This window comes from Rhinolophus sinicus, chromosome 16 (genome assembly GCF_057876585.1).
Source record: "Rhinolophus sinicus isolate RSI-liver-muscle chromosome 16, RSI-T2T, whole genome shotgun sequence".
NCBI lineage: Eukaryota > Metazoa > Chordata > Mammalia > Chiroptera > Rhinolophidae > Rhinolophus > Rhinolophus sinicus.
The window spans coordinates 25,339,393-25,367,367 of record NC_142516.1 but is presented as its reverse complement, the minus strand read 5'-3'; the positions used below and the strand labels follow the sequence as shown (position 1 = coordinate 25,367,367).

At 33.9% G+C, this 27,975-nt stretch overlaps 1 protein-coding gene across 3 annotated transcripts in view; it reads left to right on the top strand.

The window, feature by feature from the left end:
• SMC2 (structural maintenance of chromosomes 2) overlaps positions 1–27,975 on the top strand; it is a 57,754-nt gene that overhangs the window by 15,693 nt on the left and 14,086 nt on the right. For all 3 annotated transcript variants that reach the window (XM_074330779.2, XM_074330780.2, XM_019729260.3), the window contains 13 exons: positions 1,409–1,642; positions 3,061–3,220; positions 3,713–3,830; positions 4,448–4,586; positions 4,963–5,082; positions 7,567–7,771; positions 9,762–9,897; positions 12,605–12,729; positions 17,118–17,311; positions 18,334–18,477; positions 22,412–22,606; positions 24,441–24,641; positions 26,759–26,875. In XM_074330779.2, coding sequence (XP_074186880.2) covers positions 1,409–1,642; positions 3,061–3,220; positions 3,713–3,830; positions 4,448–4,586; positions 4,963–5,082; positions 7,567–7,771; positions 9,762–9,897; positions 12,605–12,729; positions 17,118–17,311; positions 18,334–18,477; positions 22,412–22,606; positions 24,441–24,641; positions 26,759–26,875 — 2,088 coding nt within the window. The remainder of the gene's footprint in view (positions 1–1,408; positions 1,643–3,060; positions 3,221–3,712; positions 3,831–4,447; positions 4,587–4,962; positions 5,083–7,566; positions 7,772–9,761; positions 9,898–12,604; positions 12,730–17,117; positions 17,312–18,333; positions 18,478–22,411; positions 22,607–24,440; positions 24,642–26,758; positions 26,876–27,975) is intronic.

Here is a 27,975-nt window from a genome sequence, read left to right as displayed (position 1 = left end):
GGTGCTCTGGTGTGGTCTGAAGCCAGCCATCAGGTGTTCTGGTTCTGGAGTCTTTTAGGACTGGCTCCCATGCTGGTCAAGGTCAGGCGGTGCTTGTGCCTGTCTTGGGGCCATTTGGTAGGATCTGCAGAGTGATCTGCGGTTGGTTGCTATTTATGCTGAGTTTGTGGGCACTTAAGAGAGGCTATTCTGTGAACTTCGGCTGGCTTCCACTAGTATCTGGTTTAGGAACCTTTGGTGGGCACCACGATGTGAGCTGAGGCCAACTGCCATTGGTGCCAGGTTTGTGGTTTAGTTGAAGCTGTGTTCCCAGCCAAGACTAGCTGCTGCTTATACCAGGCTTGGGGCTACCTGATGGGAGTTACAATGCAAGTTGAAACCTGTCACTGATTCTGCAAGGGTTGGGGTAACTAAACAAGATGTACAGGGCACAGTGAGGCTTCTTTGAGGTTTGTGGACCTTTGAGAGATTTTAGGAAAGTCCACAGCACAAGTCTAGGTGGGTTGCTTATATTGAGGAGACACTGGAATAGGGTCTGCTAGTCAGGCGAGTTGGGTGGGGTGGGTTCTCAGGGAATCACCAGGGAATTCCCTGGGAAGGGAAGGGAAAATGAAGAGCTCAGAATTGGCACCCACCTGCATTGGGACAACTTGATGGGGAGAGTCCTCAACAAAGGAACAGTGGCAACTGCCAGCACGTGCATTTCAGAGAGAGCTGTCAGGACCCCTGTCCTTCCAGCCCTCGCCCTGAAGCTAGTTTAGTTTAGTTTCTCCCTGTAAGTCCCTGGTGCGTTTCGAGCTGCTGCCTCTGCGCCGAAGCTCAAGGTGAGTGAGGTTGTGAGCGAGTGTGTGCATACCCTTTTAAGACATGTTTATGTAAACAATATAGCTAGGTTGTTTGTTTGTTGTGCTGGTAGCTTACACAGTGCTAGATAGCTGATTAATGTAACTTCAAAGATGTTAAGTCATGCTATCCCCACAATTATTTAATTACTTAAATTTTATGGCCCTTAACAGTTTATAAAAATATTTCCGTATACATGCTCTTAATTCTAAAATCTCTACTTTTAAGCATGGTATAGGATGGCTATTTCAATTTTTTAGATTTAAAAATAGACTCTTAGTTTCTTCAAGTGGTTTGTTTAAATTTGCAAAGATGTTTATATCTCACAGGTTCGACTATTACATATGAAAGTATTTGTAGTAGGTTAAGAGCCACGTTTATCTTAAAAACTGAGAGACAGCAAATTTCAAAATGGGAATAAAATTATCGTGATTAAATTATTTTCCTTATTACCATACCCACTTCAAATTGCTATAAAATTTGATGACATGAGTCTATGTGTATATAAGAAAATGGATGTTTTCATACAATTTAATCTCCAATCTGAAACTCTTACTTCCTAAAGGATTCTAAAACTATAGCAGCAAAGGAAAAAGAGGTTAAAAAGATAGCAGATGGGCTGAACACCCTTCAGGAAGCAAGTCATAAAGATGCCGAAGCTTTGGCAGCTGCACAGCAGCATTTCAATGCCGTTTCTGCCGGCCTGTCCAGTAATGAAGATGGAGCAGAAGCAACTCTTGCTGGTCAAATGATGGCCTGTAAAAATGACATAAGTAAAGCTCAGACAGAAGCCAAACAGGTAAATGTAGACATTAAGCAGTATGTGATTGCTTTCTTTTTTTGAGAAGCTGCTTGATGTTTATGCTTTGGCAATTGCTTTAAAATTTTTAAAATAAATCAACAAGGATCTTGTTCATTGTATTCTGCCACTCTGTACAATGAAATTCAAATACATTGATTGATAAATATTGATGATAATAGTTTACGATGCTTGAAAACAAATTATCTTTATAGGTTAATTGAACTTGTAAGTGCAATAAATGCTTTATTCTGTTTATAGCAATGTATGGGATATTTTGACGTTAGTCAATTTTTTTATTCTTTTGCTGCATTTGTGGCATACAGTTGAAGTCCTAAGCTTTAACAGGAAGACAAAAACGTCCTCTTCATTTCCATGCTTACCACACCTAGTTCTTAAAACTTTGTTCCTGAATCTTTTACAACATACTTTTTGGAAGTATCTCTACCTCCCATTTACCCCCATTCCAGTCTTTGGTTTCCTTACTCAGATTTTCATTATCTTCAAAGGTTTGTTAATTTACTGTCATGGTTTTCAAATTTGTTTAGATAGTTGTGCAACTTAAAGTTCTGTGAATGCTAGAGTTTTGGTGTCAGAAAGAAAAAATGTATATACACACACATTCTTTTAGTCTTTTCTAAATGGAAGAGTCATCTTTAAAAAGTGTGTGTTTCTGTATTAATCCTGTTCAAGTTTTTCTATTATTAATACATCTTTGCAGCTTTTTCATTCAAAGATGATGGTCAGAAAAAGGGTTATAAGAAACGAATAGCAAAAAAACTTTGAAGTCCTCTCAGGTTTTCTGTAACCCTTATGTTGTATTGTGGAAAGTCCACCATTATTATGTTTTAGAGGGAGGATACACCCACATACGAGTAGATCTTAGAATACTAGTTCATAGTTTTAAGGAATAATGCTCAATTATATAAGCTAGCATTTAAATATCAGACTCCTCTATCATTTAAATTTCTGTCAATTTAGCTTCCCTTTCAGATATGTTGTTTTTCATTGCTTAATACAGCTTCTCTACTGTTAGACAACACGCCCAAATATACACAAATACAACCTAAGTGGAAAGGAAGAGAACTGGAGTTGGGTTTTGTAGTTTTCTATCGTTTTTAATTTCACCAGCTAATGACTATTCTTTGATATAATTTTTGAACTCACTAATGTTAAATTTTATAAATGGACTTAAATTACAAATTATTTAATGATCTATGTTAAGCATATATTAGTTTATACTCTTGAGTAGTTTTTTGAGGAGAAAATATTGGGAAATGATTAATCTGTTGAGATATTAACCCAAGTGACCAAACAGTTACATTTTCAAGGCTGATTTCTCTCAAACTGATCTGAATCTGGCATTTAATCACTAGCACTGTCTGCTGCATATAGTCTGTTACATTTTTCTATTATAGGCTCAGATGAAATTGAAACATGCCCAACAAGAATTAAAGACTAAACAAGCTGAAGTTAAGAACATGGATAGTGGCTACAGGAAGGATCAAGAATCTTTAGAGGCCGTGAAGAAACTTAAACAAAAACTTGAAGCCGAAATGAAAAAGCTAAATTATGAAGGTCTGTCTTTAAAGACATATTAAATCATCAGGAAGTAGTGATTGTTGATAGAAACTAACTTAAATAAAGGAAATAGCAAGTAAAAAAATTGTTTACCCTACTAAGGGGTATTAGTGTAAGAAATGTTTGGTATATATCTAAGTATAAAATAGTGCTTTGAATTTTTAAAAACTTACTACTGAGAATTTACTGCTTCAGTCACTTTGAAGTGCCACATGAAAACTGAAAGATTTCATGTGTATATTTCTACGTTAGTAGGCATTTAAGTCATCTGTTGTTTCTTAGAATGAATTCATATTATTTGTTGGAAGTAATGTCTATTTGACACTTGGTAGAGATTTGAATGTTAATATGCTTTTTATTTAATACTTATCAGAAATTTGTGTTTTGATTATAGAAATGCTTTGGAAATAGAGGTTACGATATTTTCCTTAAAACAGAATATTTCAATTTTTAAAACTTGGTTCAATTTACTTATGATTTACTTCTCAGAAAACAAGGAGGAAAGCCTTTTGGAAAGGCGAAGGCAGCTATCTCGTGATATCAGTAGATTGAAAGAAACATATGAAGCTCTCTTGGCCAGGTTTCCCAACCTTCAATTTGCCTACAGGTAGAAGATTTAAATCTTGAATTTTAACATGGTAATAACCAAGATATATATAATTTAAGCTAGAAGGCAATCTGAGTGTTTCATGGACATTAAGATTTTCATGTGACAATTACTGTAAACTGCTTTACCTTAAATACTATTTTTTCCCTTAAATGTTTATTGAAGTGTTTCAAATGTGGGCAGGGGGAATTCTTGTGAAATTTACTGGCTGCTCACTCCACTAATCTTCAGTTCCCCTCATTTTGTTCTTAATTTCAGTCCAGAGTTTCTTTAAAGTTATTCTATCATTAATGTTAAATATCTACGTTAACATTTTACAATTTGTTTTATTACATGGTGTTTTTCATGGAATACTTATGCAGTATATGTATTACAAAGATAAGAAAGTCAAAGTTATTTTTGTTGCACTGAAAATAATATATATACTGAAAGATCTTTTGATTGATTTACAAACAATTGCTAGCTAGTCATCTGGGCATTTTAAAATTTTTGATTTGTTAAAACTACACGATTCAGCTTTCAATTTACTGTGTTGTCAGAGCTCTTGAATAGTAACATACAAACAACTTTTTGTATTTCTTATCTAAGATTAAGTTCTGTCAACTTTTCCATTTCAGGGATCCAGAGAAGAACTGGAATAGAAATTGTGTGAAAGGACTTGTAGCTTCTTTAATTAGTGTGAAAGATACTTCTGCAACCACAGCTTTAGAATTGGTGGCTGGAGAACGACTCTACAATGTTGTAGTAGACACAGAGGTAAGTTGATTTTAATAAAGGCAATTTATGATTACTGTTCAGCCTGAAAAGTTACGTGCTGCTAGAATTGGGTACTTTCTTGATGTTTTAAGCTTCTCATAAGTTTGCTTATCTTTACAGGATAAAACTGTTCTGTTAATGATTTGTTTACTATATTATTGATTATATTTGATTAGCTGTATTCCAGAGGAAGTCTCATATGCACTTAGGAATCCAGAGTGCATATTATCAGTCTTAGACTTTGATTATTCAGGATACTAGGCACTAAACATTTATTTGATTATGGATTCCTAATCATAATGTGTACTCTTTCCATTTGAATGTTGTCTGTCATTACTAATATGTATTTTTTTATTTCAAATGCACAATGTTTTAGGTTACTGGAAAAAAGCTACTAGAAAAGGGGGAACTGAAGCGGCGATATACTATAATCCCACTCAATAAAATTTCAGCCACATGTATTGCTCCAGAAACTCTGAGGGTTGCTCAGAATCTTGTAAGTCTTACATGTTTTAGCTGCATCTTAACTTTTTTTTTAGAGGACATAATCATATGCAGAACTGTAAAATTTTATTGTTACCATGCTTTAAAAAACTTAAGATGCAAAAAAGTAGAGCTGGTGTTTGTGAAATTGGATGGAAATAGAATAGAAATGTTGGAAGGCTAAAACTGTCTGTGATATGTCAACGTTTTAGTATTAGAATCTCTTTAAACATTAGGTCAAGTCATATGATTAACAGATGGTAATACAATCACTCACCCCATAAAGACATTTTGGTTAACAAAGGAACCTATATAAGGCCTTGGTCCTATAAGATTATAATGGACCTAAAAAATTCTTACAGCCGAGTGAAATCCTAGCCTTAGTAACAGCATCGTATGACATATTGCACAAATACCATTGTGTTACAGTTGCCTACAGTATTCCATACAGTAAAATGCTGTACAGGTTTGTAGCCTAGAAGCTGTAAGGAAACAGAACTTGTCATCTTAAAATACTATATCTATTTGGCATAAGAATTATTTTAGGTTGGTTAATTTTAAGAAACTGCAGACTTGGGAGAAGCTCTGCAAACCTAGAAGTAATCCTTTGTAAAAGACATTTACATTTGTAATGGAAATCTCTTTGTAAGGTAATCTCTCTCTATGTCAAGAAGAGGGGGCTGACCTTATCTTTAGAAATGCTTATATCTGTAGAAGACAAGGACTTAAATCTGCAAAGCAACCTTACCATTGCTTACTGTACTTTTTGTGGTAACCTGCTATAACTGACTTCCCTCATCCCCAACGTCTTCTTTGTCTTTCACTGAAGATGATATTTAAGGTGATGGGTTCAGCCATTTTGAGGAGTTACTCAGTTCTCACATGTATACAGGTTATTAAACTTTGGTTTTTCTCTTATTAATCTTTTATTCCAGGGTTGTCTAAGCCAAGAACGCAGAAGGGAAACAGGGAAAATTATTTTTCCTCCCCTACAGATCAATAGGTTGTACCATCTAGCTTAGGTGTGTAGTAGACTGTACCACCTACATTTGTGCAAATGCACCCTAAGATGTTCACCTGACAAAAATTACCTAACAATACACTTCTCAGATCATATCCCTGTCATTAAGTTGGCACTTGACTGTATTAAATTTCTAATTTCTGAATAATTAGAATTATAGAGTTTATAAATACCAGAATTCTTCAGTTTTTTTCATGCCAGGCACACTTCAACTTCCCACAGCAGGAACCATAACGGAAGGTATCCATCAGACTTGTAGAAATGCTTCTCTGTTTAGAGTTCTTCTAGATTGCCTTCCAACCTGCGAACATATAAAGTAGGTGACTAAGATATCCAGTCAGCTGCTCAGGCGGACATAAAGTGGTATGGCTGCTATGGAAAGAACAGATGAGTACGAGGAAATTCATTCAAAAGGCTATTATGGTTGTATAATATTGAATTAAAACCTGAAGTTAAACATAACATTCCAGCAGCAATATTAGTTTGTTATTGAGCAGGCATTTCAAGTGCATGAATTGAAAAGACAGTTCCATGAAACCTAGCAATGCATTTGTAATTAAGATACTAAATGGATATTCGGTGTACTTGTTGAAATGAGAAGGCTTCAATGAAAATTATTTCAGAATATAGTTGTATTGATCTGTATACTATCAGGAGATGGAAGATGAGCAAACGGTAACTGAAAGGTGGTAGTTTTGGTTAGTACTTACTTTGAAGGCTTTAGAAGTTATTTCAGTCCTAGTGTTAGAAGTAAATTGGGATTTCAAGTATCAGTAAAAATACTTCACCCAGATCCCTTAGTCAGACCCATTTAATGATAGCTGCTGTGTCAGGAGACAATGCTGAACATGTGAAATAGAGCTGCCTTCATTTTGGCTTTAATTCTAAGCTTCGTAAAGGATGCTTAGTTGCTCTAAAAAGATGGGCAGAGATAGACTATCAACAGAGATTGAGAAAAGACAGATTAAAAGAAAGGACTAAGGGATTTTTTAAAATTACTTTTTTACTCTATTATTAGTTGTGTTTTATTTCTGTAACTGGCAGGTGGCTGTCCTGTCATGTTTAATTTGAATGAAAGAGTATTCACTATGGAACAACCAACTTCCTAATAATTGAAACAAACATTTTATATGATAGTATTGATCCAGCAATTGCTGTACTGTAATTAACAAAGTATGTCCAAATAGTCCAGTTTGGAGAAAGTTGGTAGTCACTCCTGCTTGATAGAAACTCATGATGCCTGGTACTTTAGCTAACTATTTTACTTAGTAAGAAATCTTTCAGTATTTAAACTTGAAATTGTTTTTTTTCTAAAACTCTGTGGAGTTGTCCATAGCATTTTAGAAAGTTCAAAAGGAATTATAGTGCTAGGTAAATATTACCCAAATTTCTATTATAGCAATTCTCAATATTTTGTAAAATAATTTTTGAAAGAAAAGTAGTGTATATTATGATATATCTGTTGTTTTCCCACAGGTTGGCCCTAACAATGTTCATGTGGCTCTTTCCCTGGTTGAATACAAACCAGAACTTCAGAAAGCAATGGAATTTGTCTTTGGAACAACGTTTATTTGTAACAATATGGATAATGCCAAAAAAGTGGCCTTTGATAAAAGGATAATGACTAGAACTGTGACTCTAGGAGGTGAGGTATTTGATCCTCACGGGACATTGAGTGGAGGTAGGTTTTCTGTCATTTTGTCCTCACATTTCTCTGTGTTATGTGGTAAATAGGGTGGGGCTTTTTTTTTCTTTAACAGGAAATAGTGGGGTTGGAATGACTTAATGAAGAGCTTTGCTTCTAATCTAGGGATTGGGTTTTCTTTTGAATACCTTTTATGTGACAGGTACTTAGTAACATTGAGAGAGTACAATGTCATAGTCCGCAAGTAACTCTTAGTCTAGGAATCAGTCCTATAGCCTTTTTTTAATTCATCTCAAGTAAGTCTATTCCTGCTGGCTTATTTTCTCTTGCTTTTTGCCCTATCAGGATATTGTAGTAACTGGGAAATGAGGTTTTCTTATTCAGTACATTTTTAGCTTAACTACCCACTTTCCTTGAGGAAACATGTTAACTTCTAATTTGTGTATATGCCATTGTTCCTATCAAAAGTAAAACAAAAAGTTCAATCTGCCCGCAGTGGTGCTTTAATGCTTTAAGAAAGGAATTCTTAGATAATGATCATATTCTTCTTGTTCTAATATTTACCACACTGAGTTTCTAGAAGATGTATGTCAAGTGATCATGTAATGACAAACTGAATAGTACTAGGTTGGTGCAAAAGTAATTGCAGTTTTTGCAATTGTAATACGTACTGTGTGTACCCGGCATTGTAGTAAGATTGTGCTGTCCAAAACAATAGCCATTAGCGACGTGGCTTTTTACATTTTATTTAAATAATTAAGATTAAATAAAATTTAAAATAATTCCCTCGGTTGCACTAGTCACATTTCAAGGGCTCAGAAATCCCAGTGGTTAATGGGTAACTGGACAATGCAGATATAGAATGCAGATATAGAACATTTCTATCATTCTAAAGAGCCCTATTCTAAGGCCTTTAAAAAATAACTCATTTAATCCTTACAGCAACTATGAGGTAGGTATATTACTGTCATCTCCAAAATACAGTTGTAGACAGTACAGAGTCCTTAAATAACTTGCTGGTAAGTGGCAGAACTCAGAATTTGAATTCAGGTAGTCTAATTTCAGAGTTTGTGCTTTTAACCAAACCAAGAGGCTGTATAACGCCTCTTAATATATCACGTGGTTTAATTTCTTTCTAGGCCAAGAAGACAATAGTCAACAAAACAAAATCCATAATTAAGTAGCAAGTTCCCCAGTACACAATAAGATGACTAGTATATCTGCAATTGGGAGATAGACCAAATATTTTTAGTTAGCTAAAACAAAAGGAACTTTAGATGTCAATAGAAATCATCGATTTGCATGTTCTTGAAGTTCCTACTTAAGGATTGGCAAATAAATAACCCCATATCATATTAACAGAGGGTTCGTAATAGCACTGCTAATCGTCCTTCGTATTCTCCCATCAAACCTGTAGTTTTCTGGGATCGAGAAATACCACACCTACTGCCAGATAATTATAGTTTCTTGTAAAGTGAAACCAATCTACTCTGCTATATCAGATCTCAGATAAGGTTATGATGTGGTAACAAACAGCCCCCAAATCTTAGTGGCTTACAGCAAGTTTATTCCATAATTATGCTATATTAACTATAGGTCTGTTGTCTCTATTCCGTGCTCTTCTCATTCTGGCAGGCTGAAGGAAAAATGGGCAAGGGAGGAAATGGTGAGTTATGTGCAGCCTCTTAAAGCTTATTTTCAGAAGAGGCATGTTTCCCATTTCGTTGTTCAAAACAAGTTACATGGCTAAGCCCAATGTTAGTGGGGAGGAAAATGGGCCTGGGGGAGATGGGCCCAGTACTCAGAGGCCGTGATTAAATAATTCACCACATCTAGTTAGAAATATTTCTTATGAAGTATGTACATCCTAAGATCCAAATTACAAAATGAATTCTATAGCTTCATATGTATACTATAAACATATGCTATTGAATCATTTCAAGTATGATTCTCTTAGAAAACTTTATTGTTTACTAAATATGTGGCAACTTACTGTTCAAGGCCTGTTTCAATTTGCTTCTGTCAGGTGCTCGATCCCAGGCAGCTTCTATTTTAACCAAGTTTCGAGAACTCAAAGATGTTCAAGATGAGCTGAGAATCAAGGAGAATGAGCTACGGGCTCTAGAAGAAGAACTAGCAGGTCTTAAAAACACTGCTGAAAAGTAAGACTTATGTTGGATTAAGATGTATTTTTTTTTCCTTTTGGTCAAAGATTTGCATGAAAGAAAATTTATTTCTATTTAAAAAAATACAGCTTCTGATTTTTTTCATAATATCCTTAGTTTTAGTTGAATAAATTGTGAATTGATAATTTGTTTCAATTATTTATTCATTTATTTATTCATTTTATTCATACAAATAGTGTCTTTGTTATATATAAGAAATTAGGGAAAGCTAATTAAACAAAAGGAAGGAAAACAAATCAGCCAAATAGTCCCCTTTCCCTGTTGAGATAGACTCTGTTGGGATTGGTGGGGAAACCCATGGATACTCTCGAGGTTGATACCAGAGGATACTTGAATCCTTAATTTGAAATGAAATGATACAATATTGCATTCATCAGTAGTCTGCATTAACGTTAGCAGCATATGGCTGCTCTACTCCTATAGATACTGAAGATCACTGGGTTGCCTATGGAGACGGTAAACAAGTTCATGTCAGAAAGTACCTGCTAAAATTAAAAGTATTTCCTTACAGTTTCTTCTGTGTAGGGGTAGATAGGGGTATATATGTGTACATGTCACCATTACTTCTGTTTGTGTATGATACAGGTATATGCATGTTTTTATATTTTCAAAATTGGGATCATGTTGCTTAACCATTACTTAACATTATTTACTATTGAGTGACTCCTTTTATGCACCAAATTCTTTTACAGGAGCTGGGAATACAGTAATGTATTAAACAGATAAATCTCTTCCTTCATCTTGTTTTCATACATATAGTTGGGGAAACAGACAAAGTTAAATTGGTAAAACATGTTAGATAATGCTAAGTTTAAAGAAGATAAAAGTAAAACAGTATAGATGTGAACTATCCAGGGCAAAGAGACGTTGAGGTTTCAGATTGGGTGGCTAGGGAAAGTCTTCCCGAGACAATGACTTGAATAAACACCTCACTGATGTGAGTGATCTCCACATGTGATTACCCTGGAGAAGAGTCCTTATTCCTTTAAAAGTTTCAGGAGTTTAAATACAAACTTGCAAAGTACATTATTTGAAAGTTTAATTGTAATTTTTTCACGTCTCTCTGAAGCTGGCAAATGGCAACCGAAATAAAATTAAAATCAAAGATTTTACTCAGAATTCACAATAATGAAAAAAGGTTAAAAAAAACAAAAAAACCTAAATAAACTTCAGAATGATACCAAGACTTTTTGGGGACACTGTATATGGAAGAAATTGTCATAATCCATCAATGTAGTCATTCCAACATATAAATTTGTATCAAAATGCCCACTTTCAAACATCATATACATGTAAAGCCTGCATTTCACCTCCAGTAGCATAAAAACCATAAAGTGAATGAACTTTCTGTGAGAAAAATGCAACAAAATTTCTCTGAGATAGGTGCAGATTTGTGGTCACATTTGGCTTAGAACTGTTAACTTTAGAACTGTTAACTTTGTTCAGCAGTAGTCAGTCATTTATTTTGCAGAATTGTCTTGTGGACTAATTATGGCACTGAGGTCAAGGAAAGGAAATGGATTTTGAAAAATGTGACAGTGGAAGTATCACCTAAGCCATTCTTTTATAGACCATTTTAAGAACATAGCTTTTTTTTTTTAATTTCTACACTCTACATTTTTTTAATGAATTGAAAAATGACTCTAAGTTAAAATTACGGTTTTAATTGCTGTCAAGCAGTCTCAGGCAAGATACTCAAGGGAATATTTATGTTTTTTATGTTTTATACTTTTTTCTCAAACCATGAATTTCTAGTGACAAGCTACCTTTGAATTTATTAATAACTTGAAATTTCACAGGAGCTGAATTAGCTAAATACCTTCCAAAGAAATAACTTTAAGCAGCTAGAACTGGGGTAGAATTACAGGGTTTGCAAGAAAAGTATATTTCAAATTTATGTTCAGTACCATGCCTTTTTAAACTAATCGGTCTCATTAGGAAATGTAGGGAACGTGATTTTAACATTTGAAAATGGAGATTATAGATAACCAAAAAAAATTTTTTTCTTAAAGTTTATTGGGGTGACAATTGTTAGTAAAGTTACAAAGATTTCAGGTGTACAGTTCTGTATTACATCATCTATGTATTACACTGTGTGATGACCAAAATTTTTGAAATGTTATGTAATTGTTATCATGTGTTGCCCCGAAAATAAGACCTAGCGGGATAATCAGCTCTAATGCATCTTTTGGAGCAAAAATTAATATAAGACCCTGTATAATATAATAATATAATACCAAGTCTTATATTAATTTTTGCTCCAAAAGACACATTAGAGCTGATTGTTCGACTAGGTCTTATTTTCTGGGAAACACGGTATTAATCTATTTTTGTGGTGGGAGCTTTTGTGAGATTTTTCCTTTTGGTAAGAATCAGTATGGAGGATTATTTTTAAGGAAACCTATTTAAAGATGAATTTTAGTGTTCTAAAATTAAGGGTATTTCTATAAATAGTTGTTGTCGGTCTTGGACATTTAGAGTTATTTACCTTCAGTGACCAAATCAGACTTGAGTTAAATTGATGCCTCAGCAATGTGAGAGTTCATCAAATTATTCTTGTAACTAGTGGCATCTTATAGTCTATGTGAGTTTTGTTTTGTTTTGCTTTATTAAGTTAAAAGACTAGTTTGAATGCATGTCTCAAACATCAGAAAATTTGTGTGCATTTGTTACAAACTTTAAGGTATCGCCAACTGAAACAGCAGTGGGAGATGAAAACTGAGGAGGCAGATTTATTACAAACCAAGCTCCAGCAAAGCTCATATCACAAGCAACAAGAAGAGTTAGATGCTCTTAAAAAAACCATTGGTAAGATAAAAACATTCTGTGCTTAATCTGTTTTTGATAACCTTACATTAAGTATTTAGATCTTATCTTTGTGTATTTATTACACATTGCCAAAGTTCTGCCCGTTTATAGCAGTATACATTTCCACTAGTGGCATATGAAAGTACTCAGTTCTCCAAATCCATTCCTTTCCAGACTTAAAATTCTCCAATGTGATTGTTATGAATAGGTAGTTCATTAATATTTTAATTTGTATTTCCTGGATTGTTGGTGAAGTTTGAGACCTATTTTGCATAGAAATGCAAAGTTTCTACTTTTGTACCATATTTTTTTGTTTTTGCTCAATTTTCTGTTGGGTTGCTCATAGTCTATTTCTATTGTTCTTATGTATGATTTCTTGGAGATTATCTGCATTATTAATAATCTTGGCTTATGTGCTTGTTTTTTAACCTTATTTATATTTTTAGTATTTCTGTTACACTGAAGTTTTTTTTATGTTTAATGTAATTCAGTTTATAGGTATCTCTTTCTCTAATTTTAAGAACCTATTTTATACTTTTAATCAGAATTTTATTGTATATGCAGTTTTAATTTTTCTCGTTCTTTGGGACAGTATCCACAGATCTGTTTCCCCACTAATGTTTATTTTCTTTTATACAATTAAAAATTCACCCATTTTGTTCACCACCCCATCCGCTGCATCTTGCAATTACCAATCTGTTCTCTGTGTCTGTGTGCTCAGATTTCATTGCTGTTGTTAAAGATCCCACCTATAAGTGAGATCACATGGTATTTGTCTTTATGAGATATTTCACTTGCATGATGCCCTCAAGTTCCATCTATGTTGTCACAAATATCAAGACTTTTTTATGGCTGAATAATATTCCTATGTGTATGCATCACATTTTCTTCATCCATTCATTCATGGGTGATCGCATCCATTGTTTTTGTATCTTGGCTATTCTAAATAATGCAGCAGTGAACATGTTGGGGAGTTGCATATATCTTTTTGAGTTAGTGTTTTGTTTTCTCCAGATAATTACCCAGAAATGGAATTACTGGATCACATGGTAGTGCAATTTTTTATTTTTTCCTTTCTCCACGTCCTTGTCAACACTTATTTCTTGGCTTTTTCATGATAGCCACTCTAACAGGTGTGAGATTATTTCTCATTGTGCTTTTAATATGGATTTCCCTGATGATTGGTAATGTTGACGATCTTTTCATGTAACTGTTAGCCGTCTATGCCTTCTGTGGAAAAATGTCTATTCAGATCCTCTGTCCATTTTTTTAATTGAATTTTTTTTCTTTTGAATTCTATGTGTTCTTTATATGTTGTAGATATTAACCCCTTATCAGATACATGTATGAGTTTTTTATATATTTTAGGTATTAACCCTTTATCACATAAATGTTTACAAATATTTTCTCCCACTCAGTAGGTTTTTTCTTTTTGTTAATGGTGTGGCTTCCTGTGCTGTGCAGAAATTTTTTAGTTCGTAGTTCCACTTGTTGATTTTTGCTTTTGTTGCGTTTGCTTTTGGTATCAAATCCAAAAAATCATCACGGAAACAGATGTTAGGTAGCTTTTTGCCTATGTTTTCTTCTGGGAGTTTTATGATTTCAGGTCTTACAGTTAAGTCTTTAATCCATTTTGAGTTAATTTTTGTGTATAATATAAGATAGTGGTCCAGTTTCATTATTTTGCTTGTGTCATTTTCCCAGCACCATGTTTTTGAAGAGACAGTCTTTTCTCCATAGTGTAGTCTTGGCACCTTTCACATAAAGTATCTGACATTTTTGTGTGGGTTAATTTCTGGGTTCTCTATCCTGTTCCATTGATCTATGTGTTTGTTTTTATGCCAATACCTTAGTGTTTTGATCATTATATCTTTGTAGTATTGTTTGAAGTCAGGGAGTGTGATACTTCTTTGTTTTTCCTCAAGATTGTTTTGGCCATTCTGGGTCTTTTGTGGTTTATGTTAATTTTAGAATTATTTATTCTAGTTTTGTGAAAAATGTCATTGGAATTTTGATAGGGATTGCATTGACTCTATGTTGCTTTGGAAAGCATGGACATTTCAACTATTAATTCTTCATTCCCTGAGCATGGAATATCTTTCCATTTATTTTTGTCCTCTTCAGTTTCTTTTATAAATACCGTGGTTTTCAGTGTACAAGTCTTTCTTCTCCCTGGTTAAATTTATTCCTGGGTATTTTATTCTTTTTTATGCAAATATAAATCAGATTATTTTCTTAATTTCTCTTACTGTTAGTTTATTAGTGTATACAAACATAACAGATTTTAGTATATTGATTTTGTATCTTGCAACTTGACTGAATTCATTTATTAGTTCTAACAGGTTTTTTTGTGTGTGTTTTTTTTTGCTGGAGACTTTAGGGTTTTTTGTATATAATATCTTGTCACCTATAAAGAGTGACAGTTTTACTTCTTTTCCAGTTTGGATGCGTGTTATTTCTTTTTCTTGCCTAATTGCTCTGGCTAGAATTCCAATACTGTGTTGAATAAAAGTGGCTAGAGTGGGCACCCTTGTCTTGTTCCTGATCTTAGAGGAAAAGCTTTCAGCTTTTCGATGTTGAATATCATGTTAGTCATGAGCTTGTCATATATGGTCTTTATTATGTTGTGGTATGTTCCCTGTGTACCCACTGTATTGAGTTTTATAATAAATGAATGTTGAATTTTGTCTGATGCTTTTTCTACACCTATTGAAATCCTGATTTTTATCCTTCATTTTGATAATGTGGTATATCACATTGATTTGCAGATTTTGAACCATCCTTGCATATGTATTAGGTTGGTGCAAAAGTACTTGCAGTTTTTGCAATTATTTTTAACATTTTAAACTGCAATTAACTTTTACATCAACCTAATAGAATAAATGCCACTTGATCAATGTATTGTTGGATTCAGTTTGTTAATAATTGATTGAGGATTTTTGCATCTGTATTCATCAGGGATATTGGCAAATAATTTTCCTTCTTTGTGGCATCCTTGTCTGGTTTTCGTATCAGGGTGATGCTGGCCTCATAAAATTAGTTTGGAAGAGTTTGAGAAGGATTGGTATTAATCCTCCTTTGAATGTTTAGTAGAATTCACCAATGAAATCCTCTGGTCCTGGGCTTTTGTTTTTTTGAGAGGTTTTTGATTACCAATTCAATCTCCTTACTAGTAATTGGTCTGTCCAGGTGTTCTATTTCTTCATGATTCAGTCTTGATAGGTGGTATGTTTTTAGGAATTTGTCTATGTTTTATGCATTGTCCAATTTGTTGGTGTATAATGCTTATAGTAGTCCCTATGATCTTTCATATTTCTTTGCTATCCTTTGTAACTTCTCTTTCCTTTCTGATTTTATTTGAGACACGGTTTTTTGTTTGTTTGTTTTGGTGAGTCTAGCTACAGATTTGTCAATTTTGTTTCTTTTCAAAGAACCAGCTCTTAGTTTCATTGATATTTTCTATTATCTTTTTAGTCTCTATTTTATTTCCACTCTGATCTTTGTTATTTCCTTCATTCTATGAACTTTAGGCTTTGTTCTTCTTTTTCTAGTTCTTTGAGGTGTAAAGTTAGGTCATTTATTTGAGCTGTTTCTTGATGTAGGCATTATCACTGTGTATTTCTTTTGCACATCCCATACATTTTGGTATGTTGTATTTCCATTTGCTTCAAGGTTTTTGTTTTAATTTTTCTTTTGATTTCTTGCAATGATACTCTGCACTGAAGAATAGAGTAGGAAATCGTGCGGACATGGCATCCAAGGTTATATGTTACCTACGATCTAACACAATGTATGTATATGTCAGTGACAGTAACATGCTCATTCTGTCTTACCTTTTTATTTATTTCTTTGTATATTTAGAGATAATATTTTTACTATGCTTCATCCTAGCCATGTTCTCACAACATTTCTTTATAATAAGAGTTTCCTTGAATAAAAATAAATGAGCAAGGAACACAACGAAAGCTTGTTTATGAAATTAATTATAAGTTTTATGGCAACTGAAATAAAGGAAAAAATACTATAGTTATTCTCTCACTTCTGCTTTTAGGAAGCATACAGGCATATTAAAAAGATGGTCCTTAATCGTTTTAATAAGTTGTTTCAAAACCATGTTTAAAGTAGGTAAAGTTTATATTATTCACTTTCATGATTGGAAGTAATTTCGTCACAGATCTTCAGATAATTCAAGTATGGCTCTTACACAGTATCTGTATTTCAACATACCATTTCTAGAATAAGATTGAAACAGTTTCTTTTTTTAAAACTCTAGCCTCTAACTTTCCAGACCATATTTTCTATTAAAATTGAATTTGTAAGCCATTATCCATAACTGTTAGTAGTTGGAAGACTTCATTTAGCTACATTTGCCTACTTTTATGATGCAGAGGAAAGTGAGGATACCTTAAAAAATACCAAAGAAATTCAAAAAAAAGCAGAAGAAAAATATGAAGTATTGGAGAATAAAATGAAAAACGCAGAAGCTGAAAGAGAAAAAGAACTGAAGGATGCTCAGAAGAAACTTGATTGTGCCAAAACCAAAGCAGATGCTTCCAGCAAGAAAATGAAAGAAAAACAACAGGTAATCACCTTTCTTGAAATGAAGCCAATCTTTTAACAACATAGAGCTGAGGTGGTAGAACATCATTGGTTGGCCTTACTCATCAGTATTGATCACAAAATCTAAAAGTGAGGTGTGCTTTTTCAGGAAATAAATTACACATAAGTCAAAATAAGATATAGTCTTCTCTGAAAACTCTGTATTTAGTGTCATGTAATTGTGTTAGTTAACATTGGCTTGCTAATTTTAGAGAAAGAGCACAGTTGCCTTTTGGTAAATGCTTCATTCTAGAATGGACCAGAACTTACATAGTTGTGGAGCTACGTCATATCAGAGATTCAGTGTTGATATTTCTATTTAGTGATCATTTATGTGAAGGTATATTGTGAAAGAATGATGTAGGACAAAGCCTGTTATATTTACGAAGTGCCATTCAAATGTAGACTAGTGATAATCTGATTATAGCTTTGCATAGTACCAAAGCTGGAAATTGAACCTAGGTTTTTCTGAACCTAGCTATGCTCTGAATCACTGTTCCATACAATTTCACGTAAATCTACTTTTCTTCGTAGTTGTTTTTTTAACCCATCTTATGATCCTGTCACTATAGCTGCACAAAATGTTTTCTAATGAACTAAAGCCTATATAATAGGAGAGAAAAAATGGAGAAACTAATTTTTTGACATTGAATAGCTACATATATTTAGAAAAGGCTTTACCTCTGCTTAGTTTATCTGTTATGTAGAATTCTATACTGGTTTTCTCTATAGCAATACAATAATAAAAGAAATAGTTTATGCAAAGTTCTTTGAACCCATATATGTTGTACATATATTTGTCATCATTTTCTTAACTACAGGAAAATAATTTCCTTTCCCTCCTATCTTCTGGAGAAGTAGCTTACATGTGTTTTGTTTTGGTAGTTGAATAACTAATCTGGGGCTCTTACATGCATGAGATTTTACTTATTTTGTTGACATGTGAGTGTCTATTTTTCAGTAGTTAATAACCTGTTGACTGCCCAGATACTGTGTTTCTTATAGGAAGTTGAAGCTATCACTCTGGAGCTGGAAGAGCTCAAGAGAGAGCATGCATCCTGCGAGCAACAGCTCGAAGCTGTGAACGAAGCTATCAAATCCTATGAAGGTCAGATTGAAGTGATGGCAACTGAGGTGGCTCAAAGTAAGGTAAGATTTACTTACCATATTGGAGAAATTGCAAATGTTAATCTACTTATGAAATGTTGGCTTGAACATGTTTGACTTTAGAGGCCTGATTCTCATTCTTTTCGTCGTGAGAGGCAAAAATGATGGGTACTGATCCAGGAGTCCTGAAATAATACTACTAATTATTTTAGTCTGAGTCTATTCAGATGACAAAACTACACAATAATTTGAACAGATAAATTTCAAATAAAGAAATCTTAATTATAATAGAGTTTGCAATGATGTGGGAGTGATCACTAATGGGTAAAGAGAACTCTAAAATTACAGGACCAGCAGGTACAGGGAACAACCATTACCCATGGGGCTGAGACAGTGCACCCATGGAATGAACAAATCTGGAAAGGAGCCCTATTCCACCTTCAGGGCTAAGAACCAGATTTAGTTGGAGAAAACATAACTGTGGCCCACCAATGATGTTTGTAGTGCCAGGGGAAGCCATCTAAGGAAGTGCCACAAGGTGGCATTTGCTGGGAAAAGCTTTCTTGGATGCCAGTGTAACTGGCCATGGGGAGGTACCTAGCCTGTGGACATGCTGAGAAGCCCCCGCTGGGATGTCAGGGGAAACCATGCAAGCTGCTAGTCCTTGCATGTGACAAGCTTGCCCTTGAGAAAAGCACACCAGAACCAGGAATTAAAGTCCCTTCCTCCTACAGTGTCCCTACAGCATCTTTTACTGGGGCTTAATATCATTGTAGCTGGAGAGAAAGAAATGTTACAGTATCAGAAGCAGGGCAGTGATGGGTGGATTGGGGGCCAAGGGGGTTTCACATGTTATGCAGATATGCTGTTAGGTTGTCCCTCATTAGTATTTGATACCCTCTTATCCCTTTTTGTGATTTTGACTTTGAATTCTATTTTGTCTCATGTTATTTCTACTCTTTTTAAAAATTAAGGTATAGTCGACATCTTAGTTTCAGGCATACAAACATAATGATTTGATATTTGTATATATTGTGAAATGATCACAATCAGTCTAGTTAACATCTGTCACCATACATAGTTTAAAAATGTTTTTCTTGTGATGAGAACTTTTAACACATTTTTTTGCGGGAAATGAGTAAACTCGTCATATCGCCTCTAGTTGGAACCGGCAAAAATTTTGCAAAGTAAATAAATAGAGACCTCTTTTTAAACTAAAACACTGAAAGTTTCATAGGAAAATATCAAATAGATCAAAAGATACGAATATTTTACGGAAAGTCTAATTTTGGCGAGAAAATGTCAAAAAAGCCCCGCGTTATGACACGATTTGGTGGGAAAATGCCCGCTTACAAAGTGTTAAGATTACTCTTAGCAGCTTTTAAATGTGCAATACAGTATTAACTATAATAACCATGCTATATAGTGTACGTACTTTTGTGATGTAACTTCAGTTTGTAAGTTCTCTATCATGTTGCTATCAACACTGTTTTTGTAAGTAGTATATATCATTGATTTTCATGTTAACAAAATGTGTACGGCTTTAATGGGCATGCATTCATTTACCTACATTATAGTAAAGTGCTTTTGCCTTGCTTTTGTCATCTACTTCTACATTTTATCTTGTTTTCCCCTTGATAACGATTGTTTTAATCATTGTAGCATCCAGTGTTTTGGAAAGTAGGTCTTTCCTCTTGATTCTATTCGTGGTTAAATTCAAATTTTCTGTTCTTAACACATTTATTAAATCAAAAGCAAAATGATTTTTTAACTTTTTTTAAGATAAGGGATAGAAAGGCTTTAAAGCTTTATGTTGTTGATTAAGTTTTCTACAGTTTATAATCAGTTTCTATTTTGCCTCCAAAGTAAATTTTAGTTTTTAAAAGTATTTTGTTATTTATTGTCTTTTTAAAGTTTTCATTAAATTTATTGGGGTGACATTGGTTAGTAAAATTGTATAGGTTTCAAGTGTACAGTTCTATAATACATCATCTATATATGGCATTGTGTGTTCACCACCCAGAGTCCATTCTCCTTTTATCCCCGTATATTTGACCCCCATTTCTCTCTCTACCACCTCCCCCCACCTTACCCTCTGGTAATCACTAAACTGTCGTCTGTGTCTATGAGTTCAGCCATAAGAAAAGATGAAATACTGCTATTTGTGACAACATGGATGGATCTTGAGATTATCATGCTAAGTTAAATAAGTCAGAAAAAGTCAAGAACCGTAGGACTTCATTCATGTGTGGGATATAAAACTGAAAGCAACAAAGGAACAAGACAAACAGATGTGTTGTCTTTTAATCTCAGTTATTTTTCATCTCTTCTCTCCATATTTCCTACTGTCTTTCATGAGCATCATGGTGTAGCATTTTAAAAAATTAGATACTGTGTTTCTAAAGAGAAGTGTGAAAATAAGCCGATCTTTCCTTGATCGAAAAGATAAAATCAAAACATGTACCTATTTCTATAAAAAGGTATCCATTTCTCTTTATTGAAAACTATGAAATGGATCACTTAGCTTTTAAAGGTTATTCTTCCAGGTTTTACATTCTAAATTATTTCTCTTTATTGATAGGAGTTGCTAAGGACACTCCTAGGGAGCTAAGAAAAGAAACTGCCTACTAACTAATTAGCTTCAATCAAATAAAACTAAAATATTGTTTCTGCTCAATCATAAGTGACAGATTTCCTATGTCTTTTTTTTCCCTCTCATTCTAAAAAATATTTTTTTAAAAAAAAGATTGAAACAGTCACACCTGCAATGCAGTCTTTAACATCTAAGCATGAAAGAATCTTCATAAACTTGTTTTTGTCAGATACGATGTTAGTTAATAAACCTTTATCTGTTTTTCTTTGGTTAACATCACCAGAGTATTTTTCACTTTCTTTTCTCGTTTACAAACATTTTAAAAAGCTAAAATATCTTTGGGTCTTTGAGATGAATGCCCTGATTCATCTTGCTTCTGCAAAAGCTCTTTAATGACACAAATGAAACATTAGAAGGAGATTAAAGCACTTTGCATATATTTAGTAGCCTAACCATAATGTCAGGTATTTATTGCTCAAAAGTATCTTGTTTTTTAATGAGCGTGCCTAAAAAAATTTTTTTAATTTTTATAGGTGTTTTTAATCACTTATAGAGAACTATTCTTCCTCAGTCTTTTAGCAAGCATGTTGGCCTAATTCTTTGTTTTCTGCCAGCTAAATGCAAGTTGAGCTAGTTTTCCGTTTGTTTTTAGACACTTGTGTGAGTTCTTTAATATCTGGGATGAAGCAGAAGGTTTTGGGGTTTTTTTGTTTTGTTTTGCCAGGTTGGGGGCAGGGACTGGTGATAGACTAAATTCCAATTGTAATGACTACTTTGGAGGTTGAGTAAATGTCAGAGCAAGAAGTTTTTCTCTGTGCCACAGATCTATTTCCTCAGAAAAGTTTTTCTCCTTTTCCATTTCTGGTTTGAACCTTGTGCTAGAACCAAACACTATGACCTTCCACTGCTACTGGTAAAGTCTATATGGCTTATATCTACATAAGGGAAAAGGAAGAAATCCCTGCCTACCTGACTTCTACCTCTGTTCTTTGCCCCTCTTGATGTCATTTGGAGGTCTGTCAGATTATCTTCTTTTTAACTACCCAGAAATGCCATTTCCTGAGAGACCTCATAGGTCAGATTCCAGTAGTCTCTTCTCCCTCCACTTAATCCCAGCTACTTTGTATTCAGCAAAAACTTTGCTGCTTCCAGCATGAACGTTGTATCCCATCCTTTTATTCTAGTGGTAATGCAGGTTTTCTCATGTATAAATCCATTAGTCATTTTAAAGGGGACATAAAATGTAGAGGGTTAGGTGACCATCTGCCCGTAATCACATTGCCATCTAGCCCAGAAGTCTGTTGGATGATCTTTTAGTAAACTAAAAATATCTCATTATTACCTTGCTATATGTTGCCTTCTAATTATGCGTATTTGTTTCAGGAATCATTAAATAAAGCTCTAGAAGAGATGACCAAGCAAAAAGAAGTGATAACAGCCCAAGACAATGTAATTAAAGCTAAATATGCAGAAGTGGCGAAGCATAAGGAACAAAACAATGACTCTCAGCTTAAAATCAAGGAACTGGACCACAAAATCAGCAAACATAAACGGGAAACTGAAGATGCTGCTGCAAAGGCATGTTTGTGTTCATTTTCACCCTGAATCAAATTTTTGCTTGGGGGTTGAAATATTTCGGTAAAGAACTCAGTATAAGTGGCAGCACTACTGTAATATAATTTAGAGGCTTTACAGCTATGTTAACTGCTTTTTCACAATGCTAATTTTCACCAAATGGCACTAATGTTTTGTCTTTAAATTTAATTTCAGGTATTCATTCCCATCTACTAGATATTTTTACCAAATATTTAGTAGTCTCCCCTGAAGTGACTGTTTTCTCCCCATTGTTCATAGAACTATTAATATTACTGTGACAGTAGTAATATTTTCTTTATCTTGTTTCAAATTGAATTTAAAGACTCACAAATATACACAGGCCTCTTCTAAACTTAATTGATTATACCAATTCTTATAAGAACATCCAGAGCCAATTTTTGCAGCCTCATCTGAAATCTGGTTTTACCAAGAAGTTACCTTTTTGAGGTTATCACAGGTTTTTTATCACTCTTAAAGTTTCTTCCTTTTTTCTATCACGGTTCCTTAAGTACTTTAAAGAAAATACATTCTTTTGCATAAATTCATTGCTTGGTTAAGAGGCTGCATCCATATGGTCTTAATAATTTACCCATTATGTTTTCTAATGGGTGTGTAACAATTTGGTGTCTTTTAAATCTTTTTTAGCGTCATAAAAGTACAAGAGATTTAACTTCAACAAGATCAGAGCATACAGAACAGTCTCTCTACCCTCTGAAAGAGCCATGTTCAGGTTCATTACTTGTTTTAAAGAACATTATTTTATGGCCACATAATATCCTAATATTTTATTAGTACTGATTGATTTCTCATTAGCCTATTCGTCTAGTATTAGTGGATTCACTGAAATATGACCAAGGCTAACATTGCTAGTATTGGTGCTTGCTAGGGGACTTTATTTACAGTTAAGGCTGTAAAGAAAGGGATTTGCAGGTGGAAGGGAAACTACTAAGAAGTCAGGGATTGGAATACATGGTTTATTAAATACTGTTGCATACCAACTAGTGTCAGATACTATAGCAGACGCTAAAGATATAAAGATGAGGAACATGTACACAGAATACCTTCAGAGAGCTTACAGATCAGCAGGCAGGATAGATCAGAAGTGACGTGTTACTTTGGAGCCTAGAAGTGGACCATACGCAGGGAATTAATAAGAATAAACTGACAAGGATCAGGTTCTACCCGTCAGAACTACCATAAACAATTCTCGTAGAAGAAATTCTTCCTTAAGTGCTGCAATTTAATGTTTTTAATTTATAATTTAATGTTTTAAATCAACAAGTATTTTACTGTGCATTGTCAAAAGAGGTTGATGGGGCATGGAATCAACATTTAGGAGAGCTTTTTACTTACATTATAATTCTGAGAAGAATTATTAGGTATCAATCAGGAGTAGGTTTCCACAATTCTACCACTTCTATGTGTTAAGTATTCCTATAAGAATTTTAATTTTCACAAGTTGTTTTTTGAAGCAATAGATTGAATTTGGTAAAATCTGGAGGAGGCGCTCATCTGACTTACATTTCTAATGGAGATGTTTTACATATACGTTGTAAAAATTTGTCTGAATTGCCTTTCTTCTAACGCTTAAGTAGTAGGAGTATCTCTTTCTATATAATCCTTGAGCCTATCCTCCAGGTAAAAATATTATACTAACTATAGCTTTACTCAACAGTGAACCTCATTTTTTCAAATGAATCATTGTGGGGTTTTTCTCCAAAGTGTTTGCTTTAAAATTAGTAAATATTTAAGAAACTTGTTTTTAAATGTAGAACTATAAGCAATGATAGATCCTTCCATTATCGTATGTGGCTAGGTATCCAAAATGTTGAAAGATTATGACTGGATTAATGCAGAGAAACACCTCTTTGGGCTACCCAATAGCGCCTATGATTTCAAAAGTAATGACCCAAAAGAAGCTGGTCAGAGACTTCAGAAGTTGCAAGAAATGAAGGAGAAACTAGGAAGGAATGTCAACATGAGAGCCATGAATGTACTGACAGAAGCTGAAGAGCGGGTAAGTCATTTTCCTATGAGTATCTGACTGTGTTACAACATACATTGATGGCTCTGTTTGACCCTGAGGCAATTATTAGGGTCAACCTTTTGCTTGATGTCCTTGATACTTGCTTTCTTTCTGTTTTCCTTTTCTCCCTTTTCGGTTCTTTGTTTTATTTCATTCTTTTTGCATCATCAGTTGTTTATATGTTCTGTTATACCTTGAATGACTTTTCTGCTTGTTTTGCCCTTTGTCATAAACATGTTCTACTCATACCTTGTTCTTGGTATAAATAAAAACAGCACTTGATCATGTTAACTCCTCACATTGCTATCATTTCTTTCACTTACCTTGAAAGGCTATGAAAAGTAAGGTATACTGCCTCCTTACCAATCTACCCATAACTATTGTCTTTTTTTTTTTAATTAAAATTTATTGGAGTGACAGTGGTTAGGTTAAGTAAGACCATATTCCTTTTAACACAAGTTTATATTGGAACCATTAGATAAAATTATTATATTTTATCTAATGGTTCCAATTAAAGACTGTCTTACCTAGTCTCTGAAACCAGCAGCGTAGCGTGCTGTCTGTTTTAGTGCTCTCTCAGTTACTGTATAATGTTATCCATCTCCCCTACCCTGACAAAACTTTTATAGTCTGCCATGTCACTAGAAAAATCCAGAGGGCAAAGCAATCCCTATTCTTGACAGCCCCATAAGAATTAGCAGTCAGAGTAATATGCCCTATACCTTCTTTAATTGTGCAAAATTCTGTTTGAATTTGCATAATAGAGTTAGTGAGAGATTTTAAAAGTGATAATACTTAGGATAAGTTGAATTACTTTTAAGAAATTTTATTGTAATGGGTTTTCTTTAAACGTTACTGACATTAGTATCTACAAAGAATCTATATTATGTTGGACACCAAACAGGCTACTAATGTACTTGTTGTGATCTCTCTGTAAAATGTTCCTGCTGGTTTTCATTTCTCCATTAAAGCTCGGCAATGTATAGCATGTTTGTGGAAGGAAATCGCTGGTCTGAATTTTAGCTGCATTAACGTCATGAAACTTGTTCACTTTTACTTGTTTGCTTTTATTAGATAATGATAACTGAGTCTAATATTAATGTTTTAAAAAAGAATTCACCAACTCCGATCTCCGTATCAGAGAGGAAAACTCTATTAGTGATAAACAGATTGGCTTTTGTTTTGTGTTTTGTTGTATTTCATGTCTGTCCAGATAAGGAACTACTACATGGAATTATGCAAGGAATAAGATAAAAATGTGGAGAGTAGGTTTTTGGAGCTTGGCCATAAAGGATAGGGACAGCAGTGAAGCTAGCAAGATTGGCCGGAGTGTTTAAGGGAGAGTTTGAGGCCTCCTTGAAATGTGAGGCTTTGAGGAAAAATGAGTTAGGATTTTTAGGAACTTCTACTTACTCGTGGTATAATTATCCCTTTGCAAGCCTTCCTCCTTTTTTTCTTTTTTTCTTTTTTTTTTTTTTTAGTGAATTTCTACATTAACCAGGGATGCTCACCCTGCAAATTAGATATTTGCACTGAAACTTGAGATACCGGTTATGTCAGAAATATAGAAAGAACTTTTGGGAAGAGGGAGCAATGCAGGATCCATAAGGCTACAGTGAGCTTATTATGTTTAAGGAACTGGAAAAAAGACCATATGGTTGGAGCCTGGGGCGGAGTGTTGTGCCAAAAAGTCAGAGATAAATAAGGGCCAGATTACGAAGGATTTGTATCTCATGGTGAAAAATTGAAATTTTGTGTTACTGCTCAGATTGACCTTAAGAAAGCATGCAGGGCTACATTTGAGTTTACATAGGACACATTTTCCTTTGTGCCTTGGCTACTAAGAACATAAGGGAATATTAGAGGAGTCGGAATATTTTAGGAGTTCTATAAATTCTCAATTATAGTAATTGAATTTTAGACATACATGATATATTTACTTTCCTTATAATTGGTTTACATTATAGCTGTTAATACAGTGTATCGTTTTGGTAAATATGAGTGTACATATTATATATAAAAATAATGAGAGCATTTTATGCCTGACTGAATTCTAGAATATGAAGTCTTACATTTTCCCAATTAAGTATGCTTTTTTATATTACTAGTATAATGACTTGATGAAGAAGAAAAGAATTGTGGAAAATGACAAATCCAAAATACTTGCAACTATAGAAGACCTTGACCAGAAGAAAAATCAAGCCCTAAATATTGCTTGGCAAAAGGTATTTGTACCAAAAATATTATCATTTATTCTGTATGAGGAAAAGATGAAAAATATTGTCAATAGTTTTATACTCCCTATGATGAATTCGAAATGGCTAATTTGTGTTTGAAGGAGGCACATGCTGACATTTTAATTAAAACCTCATAGACTTTTAAATGATTAGTCCTTTTGGACTTTACTACCAATTTGCAAAGGTGAAGTTTGTGTCATTCCATCATACTTTCATAGTCTTCTTTGGTTTCTAAGTTATATGAAATTCCTAACTTTTTAGATTTCTCTTTTTTATTCTTGCCTTGTTTGCTAGATCTGTGTTACCTTTAAAGGCCACTCTATTTGTCCTCTTTCTGTCCCATGAGGACAGAGGCTCTTATGTTTGGAAGAAACCTTAGACACTGTCCAATATCTGCTTGAAACTGGAAACAGTATCAATTTCACATTGAGGAAACTCTGATGCTTGGAAAAACTCTCTCAAGGACACCTTCGTTGTAGCCTCCTCTATATTTCTCTTGCCCAAACTCATGACGTCAAATATTAGTTCTAAAAATGTGTATTGCTTACCACTTACAAATTATTAATTGTATTTCAGAATTATAAATATTATGCATTCTGTAGATTTTTAACAAAGCATTTTATACACACCAGATTAATAATATTAGTGAACACATTAAGCAGTGACACTGTTAATCAATTTACATAAATTATCTTAAAACAATTCCATAACTTTGATAATTATTATCCCTATTTTATAGATGAAAAAACCCAGAGGTTAGAAAGATGAAATGGCCTAAGATAATGTAGCCAAAAGGTGAAACACTGGGATTCTCTTTTCCTAAATTAGAACCGAAGTTAAAATTGCCTTTTGTTGCTAACTGCTGCCACCCTTGTTGTTCTTTAAGAATTGGGCAATAAAACAAGGAAGTTTAGTATTCCTTTTTCCTGGGGTCTTATTTTTTAAAAATCCCAGTTACCATTTTTGTTTTGTTTTATGACAACTTTGGCAGATTTCAAGGTTCTTTACAATAATTTCTACTTCCCTGGCTGTATATATTTGTCTCCTTGAGATTAATTCCTTAGCCTCTTACGTGGAAGTTTTCCTAT